At 39.1% G+C, this 20,632-nt stretch overlaps 1 protein-coding gene across 2 annotated transcripts in view; it reads right to left on the bottom strand.

The window, feature by feature from the left end:
* LOC102409816 (programmed cell death 6 interacting protein) overlaps positions 1–20,632 on the bottom strand; it is a 69,566-nt gene that overhangs the window by 34,738 nt on the left and 14,196 nt on the right. The window contains exons 2-7 of one of the 2 annotated variants that reach the window (XM_006076064.4): positions 18,430–18,484; positions 16,969–17,038; positions 8,429–8,556; positions 6,022–6,175; positions 4,735–4,835; positions 2,339–2,470 (exon numbers count right to left, since the gene is read on the bottom strand). In XM_006076064.4, coding sequence (XP_006076126.1) covers positions 2,339–2,470; positions 4,735–4,835; positions 6,022–6,175; positions 8,429–8,556; positions 16,969–17,038; positions 18,430–18,484 — 640 coding nt within the window. The remainder of the gene's footprint in view (positions 1–2,338; positions 2,471–4,734; positions 4,836–6,021; positions 6,176–8,428; positions 8,557–16,968; positions 17,039–18,429; positions 18,485–20,632) is intronic. The other variant, XM_006076063.4, reaches the window with a different exon arrangement.

Raw genomic sequence — 20,632 nt, 5'->3', positions numbered from 1 at the left:
AGAGACTCACCAGGACGATCAAGTAGACCCACCTCCTGGAGCCTAATGAACTATATTGTCCAAGAAGCGCACTTCCTGAGCTGTGTAAGCCCAGGTACAATTTTTCTCAGCCCCAGAAGTGAATTACCCACAGCAATTTTCCCTTTGCTATCTTACGTATTGCTGTGATATTCCTGAGTCCTGTGATTTGTTTTTTATCTCTGGCTTGCTCATGACTAATAAGCTTTCCCCCATTACTGTTAACAATGACTGCAATACTGACTGAACGGTGCAACCATCAGATGCATGGGGCATTCTGAGCAAAAGACTGCAGAGACTATGACTTACTGTTCATCGTTTTTGTCTGTTTTGTTCTCTTTGCCTATGTCTCAGCTCAAATCAAGTAAAAAAAAATGTATTTCATGCCTAATGGAAAGAGGAACAGCCCCAGGAGACATGAATCAAAGTATTTATGTTGTTAACTTCTGACCTATGACTAAAGCTAAAAAAAGTGTCTAAAAGTGAAAGAAGTCCTTATCTCCTGTGTGAATTTGAAATAGCTTCCTTTTTCCAAAGAGGTTTTAAGAATTAGATTAAAATTTCAAAAGGAGATCTTATATAACTGGTTTATAGAGAATAGTCATTTGAATATAAAAGTTCCAGAATTCCCCCAAAATAAAGAAGCTACACTCCTGTAAAACAAAGACCAGTTTACCAACAGTGGACCCTGAGAGAGGAATTCAGGATAAAATACAAGATGACGCACTCCTCACACTCTGGAAAAACAGGCCCCTTAGACAGATGTATATCTCAGGAAGAATTTTAATGAATCCAGATTCCTGTATCTTCCCATACACAGAAAAGCACTAAAATCATTAACCTGAGATATCTGTTCTTTGTGACTAGCAGTAATCTTTTACTGAAAGGTATGCTTGACTGGAGGTATTCTCTCATCAAAATCAAATATGAGCGGGTTTCTCCCCTACCTCTTCAGAAAGGTTCCTCGGAGCTACTGAGAGGCCATCTCCCAGGCCACTGCTGCTGCTGCTAAGTTGCTTCAGTCGTGTCCAACTCTGTGCGACCCCATAGACAGCAGCCCACCAGGCTCCCCCGTCCCTGGGATTCTCCAGGCAAGAACACTGGAGTGGCTTGCCATTTCCTTCTCCAATGCATGAAAGTGAAAAGTGAAAGTGAAGTCGCTCAGTCGTGTCCGACTCTTAGCGACCCCATGGACTGCAGCCTACCAGGCTCCTCAACCCAAGGGATTTTCCAGGCAAGAGTACTGGAGCTCCCAGGCCACAGTCCTCAGTAAAGTCCCTGAATAAAACTTACACTCCAACTCGTATGCTGTGTGCTTTTCTTTCAGTCGGTACTCCTGATACTTTATATACACTACCCTGAAAAAAACTTTCCCCTAGAAATCCCTTTCTCAGAAGCATATGTTTTCATCTGCTTTCATATGATGCTAAGTTACTACAATCAAAGTGAATCCCTGGACAAATAAATGTTTGATAATCTGAGTGTGCCTTTCTCTGATTTTGTCAGTGTGGAGTATAATACAAGCATATATTTTATTTTTTTTTTATAGAACTTGGGTTTCTCTTCTCATGAAAAGACTAATTACACTGAACTTCCTAAGTAAGATTTGCATTGTATCTTCTAATACTAGTTCATACTTAAATTTCCTTAACAGTCCTCTTCCTACCATCTGCTGACCAACTCTCAAAATACAATCTGTATAACAGCGCTCGCCCCTGCTGCAAAGTTGACCCAGATATCATAGCAAGTTACTCACATACCTAGGGCAGATACAGCAGCATAGAAGGTAGTCTGCAGATTACACAATCTGTTTATATAGATTACCACTGTCCTTCTCAAACTATGGAATTGTATGACCCAATTATAGACCAAGGCTATGCAACAAGTTAAACACTCCACATCCTTTCTGGAGCATGACAATTAATTTAGAGTATTTTATACTAAAATAAACATGAGTAAATAAGAGAGAACTGAATGCAAAGTTAACATGAAATTTTTAGATAAAATAGGAAGCTTCAAAAAGCACACAGTAGGTACGCTGTGCTGTGCTCAGCTGCTCTGTCACACAGAACTCTTTGTGACGCAATGTACTGCAGCCCACCAGGCTCCTCTGTCCATGGGATTTCCCAGGCAACAACACTGGAGTGGGTTGCTACTTCCTTCATAGCCTGAAAAATAAAAACAATCACCCATCTTCATGGACAGGTGAAGTCAGTGGGAAAGCTTTTTATGAGCAAACGTTGGAATCTCACTGAAAAAAAGAAGAAAAAGGAAATCCAAGTATTCAAATGACTTAAATATTTATTTCTAAGAAACTCACCTGTAGCCGTGCAATCTCTTCTCCAAATTTCTTCTGCTGTTTTGCCAGGATAGACTGGTGGTACTCAGCATAGGCCTGCATGATACAGGGCTTTGCAGCCAGGACAGGGAACACCTCCTGGAAATAAAAATACTGACCAGGGAGAGTCCAACCACACAAACCACCACAGACAACATGGGATGCAGGAAGAAAAAGGAAAAGGAGACAGAAATTAGAATCACCCCATTAATAGTTTAGAGATAGGTTAGTCATTAGGTGTAAACAGAGAAGACCACATGATTTTGCGTGGACTGGATTCAATGAATTCAGGGTTTTTTTCTTCCAATTACAATTAACAACTGGGTTTTTTAACTGTTAAATGTAGCCAATTTAGGTTTTTACAATTCTCTTTAAGCCATGAAGTCAACATTTTGTTTACAAAGAAAAAAGGAAAGCATGCATTAGAAAGAGAAGTAGAATGGACATTCACAGAGGAACATCAAGCACAGGGCTTTAGCAGCTTTCTTGTGAGCCCTTACCCAGCTCTCAGTTAACTAAGACACCATTACTCACATATACTAATGAAACTGCTCTATAGCTGACTGTTTCATCATGTTTAAAAGACAAAAGACAGTGAAGTAAGTTCCCACTTAAATTCACAATCTAAGCGACTTTTATTAACAATGATTTTTAGCCATATAAAAATTACTCAGCATCACATAAAGACTAACATTTCAATACCATACACTCAAAAACACATAGCAGACAAACGCACTGAGCTAATAACTAAAATGATAAAGTGTTACTTTGCCCTAATTTGCTTTGAAAGAAGTTCCAACCAAAACTGATTTTAGAAGATCCAAAAACATGAACCAAAAAAGCAGTAGAGGGTCTTCCAAAATATCAAATCCTACCCTATAAGCTCAATGTTTTTAGGAAGTACATGCCATTTAATATCCAAGAAATATACTAGACAATCACTGTCTAGACAAAAAAAATAATAAGAGAAATGAAAACTGAATTACTACCTTGTTTGCTTTCCTGTCTCCCAGTGAATAATTTCCTAGCTTCCTGGGTCACTACTTGCAGATATTCCAGTTTTATAACTAGAATATGAAAATACCTGATGAGCTTTATTAGTCAAAAGGCAAAAATAAAAGACATCTAAAATCTCAAACTGCACTCATGCCAGTTCTCAAGGTTAAGTCTGGAGCAACTGGGTACTTAAACAGATTTTTCAAGGAATACCAGGAGTGGTGCAAAGGTAGTTTCCAAGTCTTTGTAGGTGACACTGTCTTCTCGCCAGAACAGGACTGAACTAACGGCCTCACAGGATTTAACAGTACACTGTGCAGCTGATCACGAGGTCTTTCAGATGAAGAAAAGGTGAGAGGAGATCCCAAGTCTCTTAACAGCAACACTATTACTACTCAAGAGTCCTAGGCAAATTCTTCTACTGATCTCTTGGTGAATTTTAAATCTCCAGCACACTTCAAATTCCTTGATGCTCATATTCTGCTCATTCTCAACACTCATGTGTTGATGTACTTTCATGCTTTTTTATTTTGCCACAAAATTGTCTGCAATTTCATAATTTATAAAGATTCCTGAATGACTTATAAATCATTCTCCCTAAAAAAAGCACGTAACAAATACCATTTGCTAGCATACAGACAAAATGAACTCCTTGAACATTTCTGAAAGAAAGCAGTTGACTCTTACGACATTTCAATCTTAAACTTCTGTTTTTAAGCATACTGAATTTACTTCTCAGTCTAATTGTCTGCTTTATCATTTACAAATGCTCGTCACTGACTAGTCTCTTCAAATGCTGCTTCAGAAGGGTTAACATCAAAACAATTAATACTTCCTGTGACACGAGGTTTTAGACGACGGTTTTCCTGAGCTGTACAACAGCAGGCCAATTCTCTGTCCCTGTTGGCAAAACTCAATTCTAATCAAAGTACGGGGTGAATTTGTTAAGTTTCCTTTTCCTTTTGTCTTTATGTCTGTTTGTGTGCTTTAAGATTCATCTTTAAGAAAACAGGACAATAATTAAAAGCGTGAATAATCAACATGCTCAAGTATCATGCTGTACCAAAGGACCAATGATTCAAAACAATGCCCTGATCTGATAAAATTACTGGAGACAGGTATTCACAATTTTCCAGAAAGAGTTTTAGCTTCGAAAAATAAATTTAGTAAAGAACAGAAGCAAAGGCATTCGCTAAATATGAAAGAGAAAGTGTCATGCATCTTAAATTAAAAACTATTTCTACAAACATATTCTTCAAATGCCTCCCCTTAAATTTCAAATTTCTTTAGAAATTGTAATTTTCAACTTGCTTAAGACACAAAAATGTCCGAATAGTTCCACATGCAAAACAACCAAGTATTTACAAAAAACAATAACTTACCTTGGGGAGAGTATCTTTGTATTGACATTGTTTAAAAGCATCACCAAAATAATCTGCAGCCTGATTAGCCAATTTAGCTATGATGGCATCTTTCATTTTATCTGGAATAAAATATTAAACTGATCATTTCAATGAAAATAAATATAAAATAATCTGATATGTCATGGTAACTCAGTGAAGACATTGAGATCACAAGTTTATACATTTGTCTTACAAAATCCTTGTTGATGAAACTAATTCTCCTGTGTACAAGTTAATTATTCCATAGGCAGATCCAGAGAGCTGGAATAAATGAGCAGCTGTCAGAAGCCAAGGTACACGAGGAGTGGAGAGTGACCGACAGTACCTGTGGCATTTCTTTCATTTCTTTTGGGGGTGGGATGTTCTAAAGTAAGACAGTTAGGGATGGCTGCAAAACTCTGAATACACTAAAAACCAATGAACTGTATATGTTAAAAGGGTAAATGCTATTGTATATGAATTCTATCTCAGTATAAGCTGTTATTTTAAAAGAAAACCTTTTCCAGTTTGTTTAGCTTCCACTTGCTGGACTGCTCTCATGTTCCGTTCCTCTATACTTGTACGTTCAGTCCTTGTTCTGATCTCCCACACTAACGTACATGCCTTAGAACAAGTGTCCCTATCCCCTCATTCACAGGGCCAGGGACTCTGCTGGGATGGCTCCTCCTTGTTAGTTGAAGTCTAGTTTAAACAAGACCTCCTCAAGGAAATTCTTCTTGACTGAAAAATCTAAAAACAGCATGACTCGCCCTACATCCTTATCCCACAGCCAGACCACCAGTCATCATCACATCTTATTTTGTTTATAGCAATTATCTCTCTCTAAAATGACCTTGGCTACTTACTTTCTTGTTTATCATCTCCCCCATGATAAACTGCAAGCTTCCTAAAAAGAGAAATCTTCTCTGTCTGCTGATTCCATCTAGAGCCTATCACAGGGACCGGCATACAGCTGTACCCAGTAATTACAATATCTGATGAATGAGTGAATTTTAGATGTTACAAACCTACATAACTACTCCTCCAGGGTTCAGTGTTTTAAGATAGTAACTACACATTTCATAAAAGACTTCAAAAACAGCCTACATTCTGAATTGTGTGTTTGTACCACCTTCAGGTCAGAAAAGGAAAGTTGAAAGTTTTCAATGAACCACAGGTCAAAGATGCAAAGATGAAAGTTCTACATTGAACATATTATAATCACCTTATTTTAAAAGCCTGTCACTTCTTTCCCATGCAACAAAATGGAGAACAAAGTGGAATTACCTCTTTTAGCTTTTAAAAAAAACACTTCTTGGGCCTGGGCCAGCATGATAAGGCTGAGGGTCCCAACAGTGTCTGGAGATATGTCCACAGTGGGCTCTCTATTCAAGGCAGATAAAACGGTCTCTTTAATGTGTAAAAAGGCACCACTAGCAAACTAGAGGAAGGAAAAGGAAAATTTCATTAAAATCTGTAAGAACTCAGCAAGACAATTTTCTACTGTTACACACAAAACCACTTCAAATGTTAACTCAGTTCAACAGTTACTGTACTTAAATTCTTATATTATGAAAAACAGACCTAAGACATCTCACCTACCAACAATAAGAATGTTTTTCTAAAAACACTACAGAATAAGACTTAACATGCATTAGACATTCAACAGCAACAAAGTAAACTGATGTGACAAACTGATTCAACTTTTGCAAATACTTCCTCAAAATCCAACATGTGAACAGAGGCAGGGATATTATTAAAATGTTTTTAGCCCTAAAATGTTCTTGCTTTGGTTCCAAATTCATCTCTCAGATAATTAAAGAGCACTGATACCTAGTCCTCTGGGGAACAGCAGGATGATCCCTGGCTAAGGATCTTTCATTTGGCTTTCAGAGCTCCCTGGTAAAACGCTTCCCATCAGATTTTTCTTCTCAATTATATTTTGCTTAGCTTCCCAGGTGGCACAGTGGTAAAGAATCCACCTGCCAATGCAGGAGGCACAAGAGACATGGGTTCCATCCCTGGGTCAGAAGATCCCCTGGAGAAGGAAATGGCTACACTCCAGTATATCTTGCCTGGGGATCCCACAGAGAGAGGAGCCTGGTGGGTTGCAGGCCATGAGGTCACAAAAGAGTCAGACGTAACTAAGCACTGCACTGAGGTTAACACTAAAATAACTGCGTTTATGAAACAACTGACCCTGGGAGAAAGAAAGACATCAATCTGGGATTAAAAGGAGCTGTGGGTTATGTAGTTAAGCTACACAGAGCCAACTCAAGGTTAAGCTGTACCGAAGTGAACATCACATTTGCTGCAGTCAGAAAGCACCATAAAACTAGATCAATGTCTGCAAGGAGCGATCAGCTGACACGCTGAGTACACTAACAGAATCACACACTACAAACGCACGGGATCTGGTCTCCCATTCAACAAATAAGGACTGGAGAGCTACAGAGATTAAAGCACTTACCCAAGGGCAGAGTGTCCTGGCAGCAAATGGCTTGGAAAGAGACTTAGAATCTCTTTCCCTCACACTAGGGACCTTGCTGTGTCTAAGAGTGGAATGTATCCTCAGTAATTCAGGATGCCCTCTAAGATCTCACATGCCAACAAGTGGAGTTTACAATGCATAGACAACTAAATAAAATTTTAATTCATTTTCTTATTTTAAAAAACTTGCCACTTATAGCCTCACAAAGCAAAGGTATTTGGATCAGGATTGTCACCTGTGCCCATCCAAAACTGGGAGCATGTTGTGTGGTTAAAGTACATTTTCCTCTCACTTTCTTAGAACAGCATTCTTCAACTCCCCTAAACTTGAACAATGGAAAAGACCGAACTCCACCTCTGAAACAAGCAAACTTCAGAACCATGAGAGACAGTACAAGGACCATTTGGGATTCCCTAAAATTTAGAACCCCTGAAACCCCAGGGGACCACTGCATTAACACTTCTGCCCTCTAGTCCCCTCATCTGGAAAACAAGAATGACATGCAGCGTGCATCACCAAGTGTGCAAGAGAACATGAACGTACTCTGTAAATGATAAAGCAACAGAAAACATGAAAACATAATTATAGATTACCATTTCACAATAATCACTTATTTTCCCTTAAATTGAAGCAAAAAAAAGCTGAGTCAACAATACACTGTCACCAAATAAGATGCCATATTAGTAACTGACTGTATGTAAAACCTACATTTAGTTAATAACATTACGTATCTGACCACATTTAACTATGACCTCTTCACAAGTCTTAGAGGTAAAATTTTCTTGCCAAGAGGTCTTAATTTTTGTGACACTGGTGAAATTTTAACTATATCTCGCTAAGAAAAATTATGCAAAAATAATGTACAAATATTTTAAATGAGGTCATGCATTTAAAAGGGACTCGCCAAAGATTTTATCTCAAACAATTAATCATTTTTTCTCCCAACATTTACTGAGCCTTTATTATGTGCCAGGCACTGTGCTAGGTGCCAGGTGTACAATGGTGAGGAAAACAGAGCTGGGTTTACAAGTCCGTTCTTTTATCTAAGGACTTCAAAAAAATGTATCAATTCATTAAAAAGTATATTATTTTTCAAAGAAGCATCTGTATGTAATGAAACATTTACAAACCCTAAACGCAAATGATTTTCAATTCAATCCAACTCAGTGTTGACAGTTAGGTAGTAACTACTGTTCTGCGTACCTGATAATGTTTAGCAGCGATTTTCAATCCTTCATCATTATCCAGGTTCTGTTCTGCTGCAATCTGGCTAGCTAAGGCTGCACAATTGAACAACACACAGCTCTTTTCATATCCTAAGCTTGCAAGAGCTGTAAAAGATTGAGAAGGAAAAATTCATCAGATTATATTTTTTTCTAAAGAAAATGAATGTTTCAAAGAGAAATACTATGACCTCTATCCCACTGGCTCTCACAAAAACAAGTTTCCAGACCTGATTTCTCACCCATAATCTGCTCCCATATTTCTAGCTGCCCTAGCAGGCATCTATTTCCACAACAATATTCTCATCACCTAAAACTCAAGGATCAATAAATTCATCTTTCCTTCCCTTTACATCCACACTATTAGATTCAAAATGAAAAGTCATTCTCACATCATTTCAAATTCAATTCAAATAAATTCTTCCCATTCTCCCATCAGCTCTCTCAAAATGACACCTTCCCATGACATTCAAACCAGCTTCTCACTTGCTACAAACCTATGCCAATTTGAAGTACCTCCCACCTGGCCTTCTGTGTCTCACTTCCTTATGTTAATAACGTATCTCTCAGAGGACTAGAAGACTATCTGGTTAAAATACAATTCTGACTAAGAATCTACACATCTCACATCAATTGGGATAGCTACTATCAAACCAAATAGAGGACTTCCCTAGCGGTACAGTGGAAGAATCCGCCTGCCAATGCAGAGAACACACAGGTTCAATCCGTGGTCCGCGAAGATTCCACATGCCATGCCCGGAGCAACTAAGCCCATGAGTCACAACCACTGAGCCTGCGGGCTGCAGCTCCTGAAGCCCACACCCCTGGAGCCTGTGCTCCCCAAGAGAGGCCCCCGCGATGAGAAGCCCACTCACCTAGGGGAGGGTAGCCCCCGCGTGCCCCAACTACTGAAAGCCCCCTCGCAGCAACAAAGACCCAGCACAACCAAAACTGAGTAAAGAGAAACAAACTGAATGGGACAGTTGTCGGCAGGCATGTGGATAGACTAGAACCGTTGTGTACTGGTGGTGGAGATGTAAAATGTTGCAGCCATGTGGAAACCAATATGAAGATCCCTCGAAAAGTTAGAAATAAAATTACTGCATAATCCAACAATTCCACTTCTGAGTATAAAACCAGAAGAAATGAAAGCAGGGTTTAGTCTCTAGGATATCTGAACATCCATGTTCATATCAGAATCATTCATAGTAGCCAAAAGGAGGAAGCAATTCACTGGTTCATGAACAGAAGCAAAACATGGTATAAACCTACAACGGAGTATCATTCGGCTTAAAAAGGAAGGAAATCCGATCACATACCATAAGATGGACGAACCTTGACGACATTACACTAAGCAGAACATGCTAGTCACAAAAAGACAAACGCTCTATGATCCCACCCACGTAAGGTGTCTAAAGCAGTCAAACTTCTAGAAACAGAAGGTAGAATGGTGGTCACCAAGTACTGGGGAAAGGGTGAAAAGGGAAGCTGTTATTTAAAGAGCACCGAGTTTCAGACTGGCAAGATCAGAGCATTTCAGAGATGTTTCACAATGTGAATACACCTAACGCCTCGGAACTATACACTTAACATTGGTTAAGACGGGGACTTCCCTGGCAGTCCAGTGTTTAGCACTCGGTGCTTTCACTGCTGGAACCCAGGTTCAGCCCTCAGCTAGGGAACTAAGAGCCCACAAGCCACGCAATGAGGCGGGAAAAAAATTTTTTTTAATTGGTTAAGATAGTATATTTTATGTTATGGGTTTTTTTAAACACATACACACACACATACACACACAGAAGAACAAATTCAATCATAGTCACATTCAAGATCTCACATAATGTGCCAGATATTGAAAACCAAGCAAAATAATCATAAGGCTTCTGACAAAACCACTGAAAAAACCACCCAGGAAAACCAGAATAACATTATAGCTGTGTGTTTGTGCCATACAGAAGTGTCATAAAGTAAAACACTTGTTGTTATGAGCACTTTAGTAGTCTCCCCTGTAATTACAGCCAGCTTTTAGCTTGTCCCCAACCTAATTCTAGCCTCTGCAGCATAAAGCAGACATATACACCAGCTACTCTAGCCTCATTCCAGTTGGGTCATTCAGTCATGGCCGACTCTTTAGGACCCCATGGACTGCAGCACACCAGACTTTCCTGTCCATCACCAACTCCCAGAGCTTGCTCAAAGTCATGTCCATTGAGTCAGTGATGCCATCCAACCATCTCATCCTTCTCCTCCAGCCTTCAATCTTTCCCAGCATCAGGGTCTTTTCCAATGAGTCAGTTCTTTGCATCAGGTGGCCAAAGCATTGGAGTTTCAGCTTCAGCATCAGTCCTTCCAATGAATATTCAGGACTGATTTCCTTTAGGATGGGCTGGTTGGATCACCTTGCAGTCCAAGGGACTCTCAAGAGTCTTCTCCAACACCACAGTTCAAAAGCATCAATTCTTCGGCGCTCAGCTTTCTTCATGGTTCAAATTTCACATCCATACATGACTACTGGAAAAACCATAGCTTTGAATAGACAGACCTTTGTCAGCAAGGTAATGTCTCTGCTTTCTAATATGCTGTCTAGGTTGGTCATAGTTTTTCTTCCAAGGAGCAAGCGTCTTGACCTGCATACAGATTTCTCAGGAGGCAGGTAAGGTGGTCTGGTATTCCCATCTCTTTAAGAATATTCCACAGTTTGTTGTGATTCACACATTCAAAGGCTTTGGCATAGTCAATAAAGCAGAAGTAGATGTTTTTCTGGAACTCTCTCTTTTTTGATGATTTAGCAGAAGTTGGCAATTTGATCTCTAGTTCCTCTGCCTTTTCTAAATCCAGCTTGAACATCTGCAAGTTCACGGTTCAACATTCTGTTGAATTCTGGCTTGGAGAATTCTGAGAATTACTCTACTAAGTGTGTGAGATGAGTGCAATTGTGTGGTAGTTTGAGCATTCTTTGGCATTGCCTTTCTTTGGGATTGGAATGAAAACTGACCTTTTCCAGTCCTGTGGTCACTGCTGAGCTTTCCAAATTTGCTGGCACATTGAGTGCAGCACTTTCACAGCATCAACTTTTAGGATTCGAAATAGCTCAATTGGAATTCCATCACCTCCACTAGCTTTGTTCGTAGTGATGCTTCCTAAGGCCCACTTGACTTCGTGTTCCAGGATGTCTGGCTCTAGGTGAGTGATCACACCATCGTGATTATCTGGGTCATGAAGATCTTTTTATATAGTTCTTCTGTGTATTCTTGCCACCTCTTCTTAATGTCTTCTGCTTCTCTTAGGTCCATACCACTTCTGTCCTTATTATACCCATCTTTGCATAAAATGTTCCCTTGGTATCTCTAATTTTCTTGAAGAGATCTCTAGTCTTTCCCATTCTATTGCTTTCCTCTATTTCTCTGCACTGTTCACTTAAGATGGCTTTCTTATCTCTCCTTGCTGTTCTCTGGAACTCTGCATTCAGATTAAGTATACCTTTCCTTTTCTCCTTTGCCTTTTGCATCTCTTTTCTCAGCTATTTGTAAGGCCTCCTCAGACTACCATTTTGTCTTTTTGCATTTCTTTTTCATGGGGATGGTCTTGATCACCGCCTCTTATACAGTGTTATGAACCTCCAACCATAGTTCTTCAGGCACTCTATCAGATCTAATCCCTTGAATCTATTTCTCACTTCCACTGTATAGTCATAAGGGATTTGATTTAGGTCATATCTGAATGGTCTAGTGGTTTTCCCTACTTTCTTCAATTTAAGTCTGAATTTGGCAATAAGGAGTTCATGATCTGAGCCACAGTCAGCTCCCAGTCTTGTTTTTGTTGACCATATAGAACTTCTTCATCTTTGGCTGCAAAGAATATAATCAATCTGATTTCAGTATTGACCATCTGGTGATGTCCACGTGTAGAGTGGTCTCTTGCATTGCTGGAAGAGGGTGTTTGGTATGACCAATGGCATTCTCTTGGCAAAACTGTTAGCCTTTCCCTGCTGCATTTTGCACTCCCAGGTCAAACCTGCCTGTTATTCCAGGTATCTCTTGACTTCCTATTTTTGCATTCCAGTCCCCTATGATGAAAAGGACATCTTTTGGGGGTGTTAATACTAGAAGGTCTTGTAGGTCTTCACAGAAACACTCAACTTCAGTTTCTTCGGCATTAGCAGTTGGGGCATAGACTTGGATTACTGTGATACTGAATGGCTTGTCTTGGAAACGAACAGAGATCATTCTGTCATTTTTGAGATTGCACCCAAGTACTGCATTTTGGACTCTTGTTGACTATGAGGGGTACTTTATTTCTTCTAAGGGATTCTTGCCCACAGTAGTAGATATAATGGCCATTTGAATTAAATTCACCCATTCCAGTCCATTTTAGTTCACTGATTCCTAAAATATCAACTCTTGCCATTTCCTACTTGACCACTGCCAATTTGCCTTCATTCATGGACCTAACATTCCAGGTTCCTATGCAATATTGTTCTTTACAGCATTGGACTTTACTTCCATCACCAGTCACAGCCACAAATGGGCATTGTTTTCGCTTTGGCTCTGTCTCTTCATTCTTTCTGGAGTTACTTCTCCACTCCTCTCCAGTAGCATACTGGGCACCTGCCGACCTGAGGAGTTCATCTTTCAGTGTCATATTTTTTTGCCTTCTCATACTGTTCATGGGGTTCTCAAGGCAAGAATACTCAAGAATACTCTAACCTACTTTCTTAAATAAATGTATTAACAATCTACAATAACCAGGAGCAGAACACACAAAAAAATTAAGATCAAGGTGAACTGAAAATTTGAACCCAGAATAAACAAAAACAATCTCAGTAATAGAAAGCAACATTTCCAAGATCCTCATGAGCATCCTTAAAAGAGATTCAAAGACAGTACATCCATAAAACAAGTACAGGATGTTATTAAAAAAGAATACTCCTCGAGTAAGAAAAAGCCCCTGGAAATGAAAATTTGATCACTAAAAGTTTTTAGTGATCAGAAGGGATGATCCCACATGCCACAGGGCAACTAAGCCCGGGGCCACAGCTGCTACAGCCTGCACACCTTAGAGCTGGTGCTCCACAGTGAGAGAAGCCAAGGCAAGGAGAAGCCCGTGCACGCAACCCGAGAGTAGCCCCCGCCCACCAAGCTACAAAAAGCCCACACACAGCAGGACCCAGCACAGTCAAAACTAAAAATAAAACAAAAACAAAAGAATATATTCCAGTGAAGGAGGAACACACAATATTCAGAAAACAATGATTCTAAACTAAAGGATATTTTTTATTATTATTATTATTTTATTTTTAAAATTTACATAATTATATTAGTTTTGCCAAATATCAAAATGAATCCGCCACAGGTATACATGTGTTCCCCATCCTGAACCCTCCTCCCTCCTCCCTCCCCATACCATCCCTCTGGGTCGTCCCAGTGCACTAGCCCCAAGCATCCAGTATCGTGCATCATAGAGAAGCTTTAGACAGCAAACGGCTCACACTCAAGAAAGAGAAGACGCAAGGGAACAGAAGAGCCACTCTGGAAGAGGGGAGTTGAGAGAGACAAATAATGAGACTGAGAGTTTGGGAAATCTTGAGACTATGATAAAAGCACAGAATGTATGTGTTGGTAGAGCAATTAAAACTTGTAAATGTACACACAGAGCCGTACAAGAAAGTGACAGTGTAAATATGACAACAGCTCATCCAATATATGAATCAGCAGACTTGAAGAACAATGAAATATACTCCAAGCAACAGATAAAAGTAAACTTTTTTTTACCAAATATATATCCCAGCCTATTATATTTCCCATAAACATTATCATCCCAGGTCGTAGTCTGCCATTTTATTTTGACAATTTCTCATCCAGGAAGTAGCAATCACCTTGGGTTTTATACAAAAGGTGTCCCAAGGAGACCAACTCTGGGGCCCCGAGTTATATAGCAGCTCTTACCTGTAACATGTCTTTTATTGGATATTCAGATTCAGTGGACACAGGTCTACATGTCAACAAATATATATCATTCTTAATACTTTAAATTACACAATATTCTAAGGAATGGGCAGCCCATGCTTCATTTACCCTAAACATTACTGATGGACATTTAATCCCCCATAACTGATACTAGAAATGCCTTGATGATCTCTACCTCCTGTTTTATATGTGCGCTCAATTCTTTTCCATCCCAATTCCTCTAGGGTCTCAGTTCATCAACTTTACTATCTCACTTTAGTGCCTCCTAGTTCTATGGATACCTGCTCCTTACTCCCAGCCAAAGAATCTGTTTGTCACAGCAGCACTGGAAGTCCTTTTCTTGATCTTGCCTCTCTCTCAGCATAATGACCCCTTTGTCCCCAAATCGTCACTGCATGTTTTCTGAACTGAGCTGTTCAGCACCCACATGTGTTGTTCGCATTTCCTAACTTCCGGTCCACTCTCAACCCAACACAACCTGACTTCAGCCTGCCCTAGGGAAACTTCTTTCTCCTCCTGTGTTGTGCTGTGCTTAGTTGCTCAGTCGTGTCCGACTCTTTGTGACCCCATGGACTGTAGCCCGCCAGGCTCCTCTGTCCACGGGGATTCTCCACGCAAGAATACTGGAGTGGGTTGCCATGCCCTCCTCCAGGGGATCTTCCCAACCCAGGGATTGAACCCAGGTCTCCAGCATTGCAGGTGGATTCTTTATCGACTGAGCTAGAGAATTTTACAACCTTCTTTGACCTCCACCTGGACTCTGTCAACGATGTTTCAACATCAAAGTCACATGCAGGCATTTTCAAAGAGATGAAATCCAGTGGCCCACCCTGCAATGTCCTCCTTTCACATCTGGCATACTGTATCTTTGTCTGTAAATACAATCAGTATTTCTAACATTTTCCCCAGGTAACTGCAACATGCAGCCAGGTTTGGGAACCACTGGACTGCACAACCTCTGAAACTCTTCTGCACGACCTCTGAAACTCTTCTGCACAACCTCTGAAACTCTTCTGCACGACCTCTGAAACTCTTCTGCACAACTCTGAAACTCTTCTGCACGACCTCTGAAACTCTTCTGGAATTCAATCCCATCTCTATTTTCCCCTGGTTCTTCCGAGATCTGAAAGCCTTTTCTCAACCTCATTCCCAGGAAACTCTTCCTCTTATTTCCCCTGAAAGTTATACTCCCTAGTTTGGCTTTCATACTTTTCCCAACCTACAGTCTACCAGAGAAGATAAATTTATTATCTTTTAAGGAAACTGTTCTAAATCTACGTCTCCACCTCTTTTGAGTTTTAAATACATTACATCTAAATGCCAAAGAGAAATTTCTACCCAGATATAACACAGAAAAGTCAAACTTGACCTGTCTATTGAAAAGAATAATTATCCACAGGTCAAACCAAGTAACAAATCTTAAAGTCAATCATCAACTCCTTCTGACAGAGAGCCAGCAGATCCATTGGTTTTCACCTCTGAACCCTCTTTCAAAACCATCCTTTCCCCAACCCACAGACACGATACTTGGTCTAATCTCTTCATCTCTCACCAGTTTAATGGGTCTGTTTCTCTCTAGTCTCTGGATTTAGGCTTTTTGAGTCATATTCAGTTTCATTAAATCTTAGAAAGTCACTCATCTTTCTAAACCAGTTTTAGTAAGAATAGTGCCTTTTCTCACTGTGCTGAGAGGGAGTTTAGTTAGATAACATGTATAAAGACCTTTCACAGTGCCCAGGCGGAATAAGCTATGAGGGAAGAACACAAATTGATAGCACACTTGCAACTCTTCACAATCTACTCTCCAATGGCTTCACCTTCCAAAATTCCCACATCACCCAGAGTTTCAACTCTTACCAATAATTATATTAATGTGTGTTAATATGGTAACTTATACTATATGATAGTGTTATATAACGTTATATAGTATATCTCCTATAATGCATACACATTATATATATTATAGTTATATGTAATATTAATATTATTCATTGTAGCTAATATTTATTGAGTCTTGTTTTAAGGACTTTACATGTATTCCACTCATTTAATAATCCCACTTCAGAGATGAGAAAATTAACACACAGAAAGGTTAACATGATGAGCTGGTAGATAAAAAAAAGCCTTCACTCTTCTGACTTTTGGTTATTTTACCTGTAACATTATTTTCTACCTGGAAAAAAACAAATTCATCCTTCAAGGATTCATTCAAACATCACGTGCATTCAAGAGCAGAATTAACTACTTCCTTGTCTACGTGCCCATAAGTTTCTTCAGAGGTTAATATACTTCCCACTATACTTTAAAATGATCAGCTATCTTCCAACCAGACTGAATACAACTATCTTGTTCAGTTTTAAAACTAGGACAGTGCCTGGCAAGACATAGGCTCTCTACAAGTATTTGGAAATTTCATTTGAAATTGAAGTTAAAAAGAAAATGAAACATAAAAATTTTCATTATTTACAAAGAGTCATTAGGAGAGCAATTTTGGAGACTAAAACAATCCAAAATAGAACAAATTTCCTGTCGTTTTTATTTTAAAATTACATACCCAATTTTACCGATCCTCCAAAAAGTGAACCTTTATCAAAAGCATCCTTCCAGGTAAATGTCAAGCAGATCTTGATAGAAAGAGGGAGGGAAAAAGAAAATTATATTACCTTCCTGAATCTCATTAAGTCTCTTTCAAAAAAAAATCCACAGTGAAGAAAAGGACAAAAGTTTCAATCTGTCTAAAACACTATCTTCTCTAACCAAGCTACTCCTTTTCCTTTTTGTGAACCATGAAATGTTCTTTTCTGAAAGTAAAATCCAGGCAGTAGGATATCTGCAAGGTCGCTCTCCCGCAGTAATCACACATACACACACTATCTTCTCCAGAAAACATGGTCTTGCGCATCTTTACAAATCCACAGTGACCTGAACAGAACAGGTACTTAAGTAGGAGAATTTCCAGGATGAGATAAACTTTTATTTCTTGATTTGGGTGATGGCTAGTGGACATGACTGAAGTGACTTAGCAGCAGCAGCAGACGTGTATATTCACTTCGTGATGACTCAGGCTATACACTGTTTGTTAACTGTTGTGTGTTTTATACACGAATAAAAAGTTTACTTAATTAAAAAATGCATCTCACTCTAAACTATTCCACAATGTGAAGGTTAAAAGAATTTAGCCTCTTTTAAATTATGTATTGCAATCCAATACAAAATTTTTCAACTATGGCTGAGAGAAATTTTCAATACACCTGAAAGTAGAGACAGTAACACAAGGAACTCACATACACACATCAGTCTTCTACCCTTCTCCACTCATCTACCCACACTTTCCAATCCAAACACCAACACACACATACTTTTTCTCCTGGGGTATTTTAAAACAAGTCTCACCACATCACTTGACTTGTAAAAACTTTATGCTTAAAGTATTTTGTACAAACTATTTTAACATTTAGAAATGTCACAAAAATTAAAAACTTTTAACAAGTCTCCCAAATATAACTGCACAAAATCATCAGCACTTTCAATATCTATCTTTTAAGAGAAAGACTGACATGCCTACAGTGTAACACCTAATCATAACAGTATTTGCAAGTTTATATGCAAACGCAACTTGGGCAAATAATTTTTAAAGCACATAAACTGAAACTAAATACGTCCTGAATCATATAGTTTCCTACTTTATTCTGTAAAAACCAAAGGAAAGGACATCACAGATTATCTTGGTCCATACTTCCTACAGATAAAAAATGCAGGAAGAAAAATGCAATCCAATGCACTACCTGATCACAGAAGTGACTGAGGAACGGCATGAACAGAATTTCAAGAGACACTTCAAAGCAGCACAGATTCATAACAGATGGGCTTAAAAGTTTTTCATTTTAAAAGTGTTATAAAAACCTAGAGAGTGAAGAGGCACCATTTATTTTAATAAAATACCATGGGTAAGAGGAAATGGGTGATTTACCATTATCACATGTAACTTTAAAACAAATTAAAATTAATGACTTACCTGGTTTTCAGAAAATGGAAATTTGGGTTCAATGGAACAGATCTGATCATAGTATCTGAAAAAGAGAGCAAATTTGTTTATTTTTGCTTTTGTTTCCCTTGACTGAGGAGACATAAAAAGATATGACTCATATCAAACAGTGTATTTTGTTTTCTTCTAGAAGTTTTATGGCTTCAGGTCTTACATCTAAAAGTCTTTAATCCATTTTTAATTTATTTTTGTTCATGGTGTGAGAAGTAGTCCAGTTTTCCCAACACCATTTACTTTAGAAGCTGTCTTTTCCCTATTGTATAGGAGATTAGGCATACAAATATCTAATAGAAAATAAATGAGCCACAGATATGGAACGTACAGTGTGGGGAATGTGGTCAATAGTTATGTAATATCTTTGTATGGTGACGAATGGCATCTGAACATATTGGGATTACTTTGAAATGTAGAGAAATACTAAATCACTATGCTGTGTGACAGAAACTAACACAGTGTTGTGGGTCAATTCTACTTCAAAACCAAACAAACACAGAAAAAGAGATCCAATTTTCAGTTACCAGAGGTGGGGACTTGAGGGGAGAAGAACTGGATGAAGGCAGTCAAAGGTACAAACTTCTAATCATAAGGTAACTAAGTACTGATACCAGGGCTGTCAAACACAATATGATACATGTAATTAACATTGCTTTATATTATATATGAAAGTTGTTAAGAGAGTAAATCCTAAGTGTTCTCACCACAAGGAAAAAGATTTCTATTTCTTTAATTTTGTATCTATATAAGATGATGGATATTCACTAAACTTACAGTACTCACCAATTCATGACTTAACGTCAAATCCTTACGCTGTACTATACCTTAAACTTACACAGAGCTAAGTGTCAATTACATTTCCATAAATCAGGAAGAAAAAAGAACGATAAAAAATAATTGATCAATATAAAAACCAGTCAAAGCCTAAAATTACCAAAGCTAAATATTACACACATTTATATAAATACAACTGGTTTAAGAGTATACTTAAAATTACGCATGCTTACTTTCAGTGGCCCACAAATTAGATTTCAATCAGCCATTTTAAAATTAATTAACATAGTCTTTTAAAATGTGTAAACCTATAGCTAAAATGCATGCAATGAAAAAACTGTTAACAAAAAACTCTGAGCACCAAAGAAAAATATTTGTCTACTATTATTGGCTAAAAGCAAACTAACCTCTGCCTAGGTAACCAATGCATTTCTTAAAATACTATTTTTTATTAAGGTTATTGTTTACATCCACTGGACAAATTAATACCTCTGGTAAACTACTGATCTATGGGGTCGCACAGAGTCGGACACGACTCAAGAGACTTAGCAGCAGCAGCAAGCTGCTGCTGCTAAGTCACTTCAGTCGTGTCCGACTCTGTGCGACCCCACAGACGGCAGCCCACCAGGCTCCTCTGTCCATGGGATTCTCCAGGCACGAGTGCTGGAGTGGGTTGCCATTTCCTTCTCCAATGCAGGGAAGTGAAAAGTGAAAGTTAAGCCGCTCAGTTGTGTCCGACTCTTTGCAACCCCATGGACTGCAGCGCACCAGGCTCCTCCGTCCACGGGATTCTCCAGGCAAGAGTACTGGAGTGGGGTGCCATTGCCCGGGTTTACCAGCTTTCAAATATTTCAGTATGTCCGCCCCATCCATTTCCACCAATGCTACACAGTTTGTCAACATTTCCCCTCTTCCCTGAAAGCAGACTAATCCACAAGTTCCCCAGCCAGTCACCCTGTCTCTTCTTTCTCATTCTTCCATCTGTTCTCCATAGAGCAGCCAGAATGACCATGAAACGTGACCTTTGAGCTAGCAAGGTGGGGGTTAGAGGGTGTCCAAGGCCAAGCTTCTAACTGGCCTCTAATCTTTCTTCTTCCCCTTATCACCTCCCTGCCCATCCCCTCCCACGAGTCATCAGGGCTGATTGCAATTGTTATTTCTGAAGCTTAGTTTTCAGGAGGGGTGGGAGCAGATAGGACAAATCAGAGATCAAGTTTATGGCTGCCATGGCTACAAGTTTGGTTACAAACAGGAAGAACAGAACAATTAAATAAGTACACTGAAGATAATGGGAGTCAGGTTTCTAACTGCCTTGGAAAAAAAGAGTTACAAATACGGGATAGTGGACAGCTAGAAGAAACTGGCTTTGGACTGGAACTGGAGGTATCAGTGTGAACTCATTTTT

This window comes from Bubalus bubalis, chromosome 21 (genome assembly GCF_019923935.1).
Source record: "Bubalus bubalis isolate 160015118507 breed Murrah chromosome 21, NDDB_SH_1, whole genome shotgun sequence".
Taxonomy (NCBI): Eukaryota; Metazoa; Chordata; class Mammalia; order Artiodactyla; family Bovidae; genus Bubalus; species Bubalus bubalis.
This window is presented reverse-complemented; position numbering and strand designations above follow the sequence as displayed.